The 10,542-nt window shown below is 57.4% G+C and overlaps 1 protein-coding gene across 1 annotated transcript; it reads left to right on the plus strand.

Annotated features, from left to right (window-relative positions):
• The first annotated feature begins 1,166 nt into the window (after positions 1-1,166).
• Positions 1,167-3,981, plus strand: SMIM33 (small integral membrane protein 33). The gene is made up of 2 exons (XM_071570209.1): positions 1,167-1,442; positions 1,942-3,981. Exon 2 carries the CDS (start codon positions 1,958-1,960, stop codon positions 2,360-2,362), a length of 405 nt encoding a protein of 134 aa, XP_071426310.1. The 5' UTR covers positions 1,167-1,442; positions 1,942-1,957; the 3' UTR covers positions 2,363-3,981.
• The last annotated feature ends 6,561 nt before the right edge of the window (positions 3,982-10,542 follow it).

Genomic DNA, 10,542 nt, shown 5'->3' on the forward strand with positions numbered 1-10,542 from the left:
CCCTCTGCACTGGGCAGCTCCCTGGGTTTCTGTGGGTTCTATAACCCCTCCAGCCCCCACCCCCCCCCCCCCCCCCCGAAACCCACCAGGCCTCCACAGCAGCCTTTGCTGGGACAAACCTGCTGCCAGCAGCTCCCCCCATCACTCTGTCCCTTGCACAGATGTGACACTCAGAGATTATGCTGTAGATTAAGGTTTTACTGAATCCTGAAATGAGTGCAAATTCCCAGCAGCTCTCACATACAGTTAAATCTCTGCTGGATGCTCGGCTGGATGGTGGAAAAGGCATTTCCCACCCTGCCCTTGCCACGTGCAGGAAGGACAGAGCTCAAATATTGCCCCCAGCTTGTCTGCTGAGAGCCTGCAGGTAAGAGCAGCCGTGTGTTTGGAAAGAAGGATGGGGAGATGTGTTTGCCTTGGCTAAAACTCCAGGGGATCCATGTTTTCTGCTTGGAGATGATCTCAGGGTCATTCCCAGTGACAGAGAGTCTGACATGTGGCTTCCCTGAGCCAGGGGGAGGGTACCCACCTGTGTGCATAGGTGATGCACCAGCCTGGAGGGCATCCCTGGAGAGTAACCCTGGAGGGCAACCCTAGAGGGCATCCCTGGAGCACTTCTCTGGAGGGCAACCCTGGTGGGCATCCCTGGAGGGTAACCCTGGAGAGCATTCCTGGAGAGCATCCCTGGAGGGGAACCCTGGATGGCATCTCTGGAAGACATCCTAGAAGGTAGCCCTGCCAGCCTTGCAGCATGGCCCTGTGCAAGGGGAGAGATGTGCCAGCCCTGCCCTGGCACTGGCTCCTGCCTGTGACCCTGAGCAGGTCACAGAATCACAGAATCCTCCAGCCCAGCCTTTGGACTTGATGGTCCAAAGGATCCAGAGCTTCCCCATGGACTCCCAGCTTTGGCCACAGCCGAGCTGTGCAGCAGTGGGACCCCCCAGCAGAGAAAATCCACCCTGGGGTCCTTCCAGCCCGGAGCACTGTGTGGATCCACTGTCCGGGGCTGTGCAAAGAGCTCACGTGCCGAGGGGGGCTTTTTAACCCCCTTTCAGCACATCCCCTTTTCTCGCCCAGGCGGCGGCTGGAGGGAGGTTTCCTGCCGCTGGCGCCGGGGGCGCAGCTGGAGGGGGTGGGTGCTCCTCCTCAGACAAAAGGGCCCTTGTCCTGCGCTGGGTGAGAGGAGGGGGTGGCAGCGCTGATGTGGCACCGGGCTGGGAACGGGAGCAACTCCTGCCCCGGGATGAGCAGCCGCTTCCTCGTGTGCCCCGGGAATCCCGTGGGGGCGGGTGTGGGGCCCAGGCGTGACGTGGCAGCTTCCGAGGTGAGTCCGGCTGCACCTACACCGGAGATCCATCCTGGAGCTGTTCCTGCCGGTCCTGCCGTCCGCTGCCCAGCCCTACCGCTGGAGACGATGATTCCCGGGCAGCAGGAACGCCGAGGTACCCCTGAGGGCGGGAGGGCTCTGCCTCCCTCCGCCCCTCTTCTCCCTCACTGCCCCTGCTCCCACCCGTGCTGGCTCCCACGGGGTTTTGCCACCGTGGCGAGGGACGATTCGCGGGGCTGGGTCTCCCAGGGTGGTCCCTGTGGGGTTTTGTGCTGGATTAGCCTCGTGGGGCTGGGGGTGAAGAGGGGAGCGTGGAGGGGTCCCCACCAGGAGCACAGTGTAGTGAGGAGAAAAAGCCCCATGGCCAGGTCACAGGGACACAGGGCATCTCCTCTGTGTCTGAAAGTGTCCAGGGAACCATCCTACAGCCCCAGATACAGCCACCAGAATTTATCCCGTGCCATGAGCCTGAGGGAGGAAGCACTTTCGGGATCATCCCCTTCCCTGGCAGCTGCAAGTGCTGGCAGGAGCTGCAGACTCGAGGGCAGGAGGTGAGGACAGGGACAGCCTCTGCCCTGTGGTGCCCCCCTTCCACTCGTGTTTCCCTGCCCCAGGTGAGCCCACTGAGCCATGAACAGCTCCATGCCTGGCAGCCAGCTGAGACAGCCCGAGCCCCAGGACGGGGCCGCCTTCACGCCCGTCTCCGTGGTCAGGAGCATGACGAGGAAATCGGACGCGCTGCCCATGATCTCGGTGATCGTGGTGATCTTCGTCCTCCTGGCCGTGCTCATCATCCTCGTGGTGCACTACGGCCCCCAGCTCCGCACCGTGCAGGTCACCCTGTACCACGAGCCGCTGCCGCAGGACCTGGACAGCGGCGTGCACCTCACCCGCTGGGGCCAGCTGGACCCCCAGGGCAAACTGCCGGCCCAGCCCTGCCAGCGGGAGCTGCCCGGTGTGGATGTGGCTGGAGTGAGCTGCCAGTGCTCCTGCAAGCACCACGAGGCCAATGTCATCGAGATCACGTACCTGTGACAGCTCTGGGCCACCTGGGCGGGGCTCAGGGGACGGTGTCCCACTGGAGAAGCAGTGACTGGGTGTCAGCGCATCCCGAGACCGGCCGGTTCCCGCAGGAGGAGGCTGTGCCTCCCCAGGCTTGTGTCTGTCCCCAGAAATGCTCGGCCAGGAGGGTCAGTGTCACTGCAGTGACCCATCACCAGCCCCAGGAGGTGCTGCTGTCCTCAGGCAGGAGCTGTGTCCCAGCCCGGGCTCTAGGGCTGGGCAGCCCACGTGGGACAGCGTGAGTGTCAGTTCTAGCTTTTCTCACCCTGGTTTTACCCGTCCCACGCTGCCTGGGAGTGGCCAGGAGAGCTGGCTCAGTCCTTGGCCCAGCTGGGGAGCTCTGGGGCTTTGCTTGGCCCCATGGCAGGAGCTGGAAGTTACGTCATGTGGAATTGTTTTCCTGATGAAAGATGTTTCCACATGCACAGTGTCCTCATTACACCGTTTGTGTGGCACAGAGAAGCCTCCAGCCCCTCTTTCCTCTGTGCCACAGCCCCTTTTCCTCCATCAGAAGACTGAAACACCATCCTGCCCCTGGCAGCCCTGGCAGTGGGCTCAGCCCTGGGGACAAACAGCTCCTGAACCCGTGTTGGTGGAGCCAGTGAGAGGGGACAGTGTGTCCTTTCTCCAGCGGAGATGGGTGAGAGAAGAGTGGTGACACAGCAGAGGCAAGAGAGGCGATAATGACACATCACTGCTGGCTGAACATCTGGAGGTGTTGGCACCAGAGGAGAAGGGTGTGTCTCTGGGCAGAGCCTGCAGCATCTCTGTGCACAGGGATGGGGAGACCTGAGGTCACCCTCACTGTGGTCACCCTCACTGTGGTCACCCTCACTGCCCCCAGCCCTGGCTGCTGCCCCTGGGCCAAGGGACACTCTGCTCAGGGCCTGGGGACTCAGGGGGTTGGAAGCAGCCAGACACATCCCAGCCAGGGAGGGGGCAATGGTGGGGTTGGCACAGTCAGCCATGGGGGTGGATGTTGATGTGGCTCCATCACCCTGGGCAGAAGCGCATTGAGGTGCCACAGAGGGAGCACATGGAGAGGTGAAACCCTGTGTGGCTCCTGGTGGTATCAGACTGTGGTACCTGCTCAGCCCTGGGGGAACTTCTGCTGCTGGAGGCACCTCTTTGGCACCTCTTTGGCCTCAGTTTCTCCTCACTTGCTGGAAGTTGGACATCAAGGCCTGTCTTCAGTGTGTGGGCTCAGCAGACACTCCCTGGGGAGGCAGCACAGCCTCTGGGATCACCCACGAGGATTATTGATGCTGCTGAACAGTCCCAGGAGTCAAAATGCAGTTCCCAGTCTCCATTCCCCACAAGAGCCAGGTCTGTGTCCACCCTTCACTGCATGCCCAGCACAGATCCCTCTGTGCACAGCTGGGCAAGAAATGGGGCTTTCCCTGTTCCTGCAGGCACTGGGGCTATTTCTGACAGGCAGGTGCTCCAGCAGCCCTCCTCTCACAGCCCTCCTCTCACAGCCCTCCTCTCACAGCCCTCCTCTCACAGCCCTCCTCTCACTCATTTCTAGCTCTTTTCTCACTTTAAAGCTGGACTTGCTGGAAACTATTTGTCTCTACAATAAACATAATTTATATTACCTTCTGGGGGGGCTGTTTTCTGTTTTGATGTTTTCCCTTTTGTTTTCCGGAGGTGATAGTGTGTTATCAGCTTTCCCACGCCTGAGTTACAGGAGATAAGGGCTGTCATTTCCATTGAAAATCACAGAGTCCCACCCACCTTTGCATGTCAACACAGGGCTTAGTTTGTAATGTGTACATCCCTAATTAGCACCCCCTGAAGAGATAATCACCTTCCTGGGATTTCTCCTAATTAAGAAATCCTTCTCTGTGAGGGTGGGCAGGCCCTGGCACAGGTTGGGCAGAGAAGCTGTGGCTGCCCCATCCCTGGGAGTGTCCAAGGCCAGGTTGGATGGGGCTTGGAGCAACCTGGGCTGGTGGGAGGTGTCCCTGTCCATGGCAGGGGGTAGAACTGGATATTCTTTCAGGTCCCTCCCCAGCCCAGCCATTCCATGACCTCTTCAAACACCGTCTGTAGGTTGTGGCCACCTACACCAAGGGTGTGAGAGCTGAAGAAAGCCCCAGCAACCATCACAGGATTCACACTGTGGCCCCCAGAGAGGCTGCACTGCTCTCAGGGACACTTCCAGTGCCACCCACTCAGGGTGAAACAGAGGAGTTGTCACCCAGCTTTTGTGGTTGTGCCATTTCGGATCAGGGAGCAGTTGGGATCAAGACAAAGCCTTTAATTGGAGAATCAGGAGCTTCCCTGGCAGCTCCCACTGAAGGACAACCACAGCAGGGAAACAGCGTGTTTGGAAAGAAAAGATTAAAACCGTCTAAATATTAATAAAGAGAAAGATAAAATGGGTAATTATTGCTGGCACTCATTGATTTGCAGCCTCTGGGGACTCGTAAAGGTCTGATTTATGTCAGGTTGTGCCGTGGCCCAGATCTATCACTTACAGAAAACCCACCACTGTGTGTGTTGTTCGGGTGTTTCAGGTTGTCAGACTAAAAGCAAATAAAACTGGGGGTGCTGGTGGGGCTCCAGTGGCCCCACACCTGCCCTTGCAGCCCTGCAGCTGCCAGCAGCCCCTTCTGTGTGACTGTCTCTGCAAAGATCTGGTGTTGGAGTTCTGGCTGTCGGGATTTTATCCATGTGTTTCATTTGCAAACAGATATTTAGATATGAGCTTTTGGAATACAGGAAAGAAATTACTGTAAGGCTTAGAATAGCAAATTAAATCATACAAGCAAGTGACAATATGCTGCCAGCTTTCTCCTCCAGAAGGACATCAAGGGTTAGATCTCAACTCTGCTGCTCATTGCTTTCTCCTGCACAATAAAACATCGTTTTTACAGATTCTCCTGGTTTCTCTTTGTCCAGCTCTGAGCTCACAGAATTGCTCTTTTTAGCACAGGGCTTTATAAAACACCAGGGTCTGTGAGCAGCAAAGCCGTGCATGACATTACCATAATATTATTCCTCTCTATTCAAACACTGAGCCTGTTCCAATTTACTTCACTTAAAACTTTCTTTTCCTCCTTAATAATAATCCTTTTACGAACACAGAGCAACAATAACTCTCCTTATTGTCCCCTCTGTGCAGGGCAGCTCCTGGAGCACGGCAAGCTGTGAGCAAGGAACTGAAGGGACTTTGCTTTGCTCAGAGCCAGGTTTGTGCCTCGGGAAGCTTTTGGGAGCTGCTGCACCACCTATTAACTCTGTCCTGATCAGGGACCGCCTGCACTCCCTTGTATTTCCCTTCCAATTAGGGTGTTGCACCCTCATAACCCTGCCAGGAGGCTCCCAGGAGGGTTTAGTGGGGGTACAGCGGGGCTTGGAGGTGACTCTGCTCAAGGTTGCCGAAAATCGTGCAAAATTGAGGGAGGCACCCGAAAATTGTGCAAAACCGAGGGAGGCACCCGAAAATTGTGCAATACCGAGGGAGGCACCCAGAGCATCCGCAGAGGATGGAGGGGAGGGAGCTGCAGCATCCCCCGGTGCCTCCCTGCGGGGCCGGGCTGAGACCCCCGGGACCTCTGCGCTGGGGTGAGGGGGTCGCAGCCTCTCTGCTCGGGGGGTCACAGCCCCTCTGCTCGGGGGGCTCCGCGCCCCGCTGCCCCTCGGACGGTGCCGGGGCCAGCCGGACAGCCCAGCGGAGCCCAGCGCGGAGCAGCAGTGGGCTCTCGTGGTGGAGGGAGCCAATTGCACAGCGCAGGCACCGCGCGAGGCTGCGGCTTCTCCGGTCCCGCCTGCCCCGGGGAGGACGCGCCTGGTTTGGGGCTCGCTGGTGAGAAAGAGGCATCGCTGGAGGAGCCTGTGAGGAGATACAGAGGAGCTTTCTCTGTGGTGAAGGATGAGCAGCTCAGCCCAAAAGAGACCCGGCTGCCGGAGGCTGACCCAGGTGGCACGTGGAGGTCACTTTTAGCCAGTGCCACCTTCTGATTTTACAGAGCACAGGCCCCCTACGAGAAGGTCCCTCCATCTCCTGTGGATCTGTGTATTTGCTCTTTGGTATGAGAGGGGGAATCATGTCGTTCCTCCGGAGAAAGGTCTCTCAGGAGCCTCCCAGATTCCCACAGGCAGCTGAGGATGGGGAAGTTTCTGAGCTACCTTGTGCAGCTGCACCTGCACTCAGCTCCTCACACACCTATTGCACAGGGAGGGATTATTTTTCTGCTGAAAAGGGAGTGACACTTCTAGAGAAGCAAAGCCCGTCTTTGAAGGAGTGAAAATTCATACAATCACAGATTATCCTGAGCTGGAAGGGCCCCATAAGGATAATCTAGTTCAGTGCCTGGCCTTGCACAGACACCCCAACAATCCCACTCTATCCCTGAGAATATTGTTCAAACAATCCTTGAGCTCTGGCAGGTTTGGGGCTGGTTTTCCCACTGCCCTGGGGAGCCTGTTCCAGTTGAGGAAAATCCCATGATCCTGGTGCAAGGGCAGAGCTGGTGAGAAGCAGCCACACCTTTCCTTGCTCCAGCTCGATTTCCAGCTGCCCTCCACTCTGAGGTGGAGCTGAGCCTGGAAGAGCCCATCCCTCCTCAGGGTCCATCCTGTGTCTATGGCCTCTGTGTCCTGACCCTTGGACACTGTTTCCCATCCCATGGGTAGCTCTAGAACAGAGCTGAGCCCAAGTCCTGCTTCCCTGAAGAGTACACAGGATATTATAAGCCCTGAGCACCCCAATGAGGGCAAACTTTGGTACATTGTTATCGGTGCTCGTTTTGAACCCTTCTCTTTTTGATGTTGTTTTTGAGAGTCATGGAAACACAGAATGGTCTGGGTTGGACCTGAAAGATCATCCAGTCCCAGCCTTCCTGCCATGGGCAGGGACACCTCCCACCAGCCCAGGTTGCTCCAAGCCCTGCCCAACGTGGCCTTGGACACTCCCAGGGATGGGGCAGCCACAGCTTCTCTGCCCAACCTGTGCCAGGGCCTGCCCACCCTCCCAGGGAAGAATTGCTTTCCAATATCCCACCTACCCCACCCTCTGGCAGTGGGAAGCCATTCCTCCCTGTCCTATCCCTCCATTCTCTGTGCTGCCCCTCCATCCCTTGTCCCCAGTCCCTCTCCAGCTCTCCTGGAGCCCCTTTAGGCACTGGAAGGGGCTCTCAGGTCTCCGCAGAGCCTTCTCTTCTCCAGGTGAGCCCCCCCAGCTCCCCCAGCCTGTCTCAGAGCAGAGGATGATTATTACATATGAAAAAGTCTCTTCCCTCTCATTTTCAACTGCCCTATGCTCCCTGCTGTGTTATGGCACAGCTCGTGGTTTGCAGAAGCACCAAACCAGCCACAAACACCAAAATTTGAAGACCTCCAGCCGTTCAGTGGAGCTTGAAATGACATACTGGGGCTGCTCTTTGCCATGTGATGGACAGTGAGTGTGGTGCCTCCAGCACAGCTCTGCACCCCTGGGAGCTCAGGGTGTCCCCCCAGCCTGCTCAGGAGCCTGGAGAGCCCAGAGGAGCCAGGTCTGCACACCAGACAGTGGCATTTACAGCTGCTTTGGGCACTAACAGCATCGTGCAGGAACTGAAGATTAGTGCTGCAATAATTGATTGCAACTGATGCTCTTTCTGAGCTTCCAGTGAAAAGGTTCAGGTCCAGCCTGAACCTTAGGGGGGGAATTTTATGTCCATAGGCCCCATATTGTCCATGGAGCTCCTGAAGCACCTGCATGTTGGGAACCTGCTGGGGTGTGAGCAGGGAATGGGAGGAGATGTGTGTTGTTTTTAGCACCAGATCTTATTTTCCTGCTTGTGCTTCTGACAAGTTTCAGCCCGACCCTGTTTTGATTTTCTCTTTTCTTTGCAGCACGACTTTGTCCATCTCCCTCCACACCACGACTGGTTTGCAGCTCAGCGATGCTTTTGCAGCCCTGCAGCATCTTCCTGCCAGCTGAGAACGTTCCAGTGACTGGGAGGCACAGGCCTGGTCTGCAGGGATTTATTCCTAAAGTATTATCATCATGGAGCAGCAACTCCAGTTCCTGTCCTGGGCTGCCCAGACCTGTCACTGGTGCTGGTTTCTGTACAGCCAGACTGAGCACAGCTCTCATGTTGGTGACAGTGACTTCTCCCCCCAGCCTTTCCCCCTGTGATGGCTGAGAAAAATGATGCTCAAAATCCCACCTGGTCCCTGCCTTTGGGGAGGAAAAGGAGCAGTTTGGAGCTGCAGCAGCCTGAAGGGGCATTCTCCCTCCAGCTGGGGTGTGGGGATGGCAGCAAACAGGGGCAGCACAGGGGTGCTGGTGCTGGGGGGATCCACCTCCTGCTACATCAGGGCACACAGGGCACTCAGTAAGGTTTCGCAGATGGATTGGGAGGCGATGGGAGAAGGATGCACCATGCAGGGCTCCTCAGGGAATCCCCACACTTCCAGGGTGTAATATTCCCTTGTGATGTTTCAGTGTGGTTCTTCTGGCCCTCTTCATCCCTGAAAAGGAAAGGCATTAAAATAGAAAAAGGAGGTGGAAGGATAAGCCTCCCCCCAGAAGGAAGCAGCCTTCCCACCCCTCCCCACCCCAAAGCAGGGCACGGGCTGGGAGACATCCGCTGCTCCATCGGCAGCGCCGGGAGCCGGGAGCATCCCTCCGCAGAGCCCAGGGCTGGCTGCGCCCGCCACGGGAGGAAGCGACTGCACAAAGCAGGGAAATGACTTGGCAAAGGTCACCTGGAGCTGGGGCCGAGCCCAGGAATAGCACCGGGTCTGCTGCCACCCCCCTGCACTGTCCCTTCCTCCCGGAGTGCTGAGCGGTGGCACAAACCTGCCAGGGCTGGTGGCACTGAGGGGAGGTTGGTTTTGCTGCTCCTTAAAATCTACTATAATAAAGGAAAATGATGAGAGCAGGGATGCAGGTGATGGGGAGCCTCAGCTGGGAAAATCAGAGCTGTGAGGGGAGCTGAGCTGTGAGGGGAGCTGGCAGGGATGGGAAGAGGATAGTGATACGGGCGGTGGGGGTGCCCAGCAAGGCTGGAAAAGCAGGAGGAGGAGCAAGGTGGGCACAGGGCACGAATGGCAGCCACAAGGCTGCTGGAGGCTGTCTGGGAGATGTGGGGGCCACAAAGATGGTGTGGGGGCCACAAAGATGGTGTGGCTGGTGGGACTCCAAGCACGCCATGAGGATGCTCTGCAGTCCTTAAAGGCCAAGTAAAATTCCACATGACTCTCCCTGTCCTGAATGCCTTCAACCACCTGGAGACCAAAGTAAAGCCAGCTGGGGGCACTGGGGCTCTGCAGGCAGCACCTGCTTAGGAGGAATACATGGAACAACCTTAGGCTGTGCCACCTATGTATGCACAGCTGGCCAGATGTGGCAGTATGGGCGGAACAGCTGTGCAGCCTCGTGCTGGCTGCTCCAAGGGGAGCTGGGGGTAAAGTGCTGAAACAAGGCCAAGAAGGGATTTGGTGGTGCAGGATCAGAGCTGGGTGAGGAATGACACTGGGGAAGTCAGTGCTGAGCCAGGCTGGGATGGAGCGTGTGCCAGACAGGGGCTGGCCAGGACAGACGGATGCAGGGGATGGGAGAGGCCTGACAGGACACAGCTCGTGTCTGCCAGTGCGTCCCTCCTTCCCTCGTGCCCTCCTGCCTGTGTTTGTTGTGGCCACGCTCCCAGTGATTCATCAGCTCATTTTGGTGTGTCCAGCTGAAACTGAAGCTGTGACATCATCAAAAGCTGTGTGCTGGAAAAGGTGATGTGGGCCCTCAAAAGGAGCAGGGATTGCATTCTGGATTTAGACAAAATGAGAGCAAATCCAAGTCAGAAATGAAGCAATGTGGGGAGCAAGGGTTTGGGTCAATGCAGGAGCATTGTCCACCATGGCTGGTTCTTGCAGGCCTCTTCCCGAAGCATGAGAGGTTTGTGGGTGGGTCAGAGACTGTCTGCAGGAACCACACCTTCTGTCAAGTGTGTTCTGCAGGTGACAGCAGGCAGGTGATGGTCCCTGCAGGTTGGGAGCAGAGGGCACTTCCACACCCCTCTCCCAGCTGCGCCATGTGCTGCCCCTCGAGCCCCCACCCCGCCCCACCATTGTACCAGCCCGGTCCTCCCTTTTCCTGTAGGTGTGGTTTCCATAGGAAGGACGGCTGGTCCAGCTCCGGCCCGGCCAGCCGGCCGCTGCTC

The sequence above is a fragment of the Pithys albifrons genome, chromosome 15, assembly GCF_047495875.1.
Source record: "Pithys albifrons albifrons isolate INPA30051 chromosome 15, PitAlb_v1, whole genome shotgun sequence".
NCBI classification, from domain to species: Eukaryota; Metazoa; Chordata; class Aves; order Passeriformes; family Thamnophilidae; genus Pithys; species Pithys albifrons.

Bases quoted from the DNA above. Each gene is read 5' to 3' on its own strand.
- SMIM33 (XM_071570209.1), top strand. From the start codon at position 1,958: ATGAACAGCTCCATGCCTGGCAGCCAGCTGAGACAGCCCGAGCCCCAG.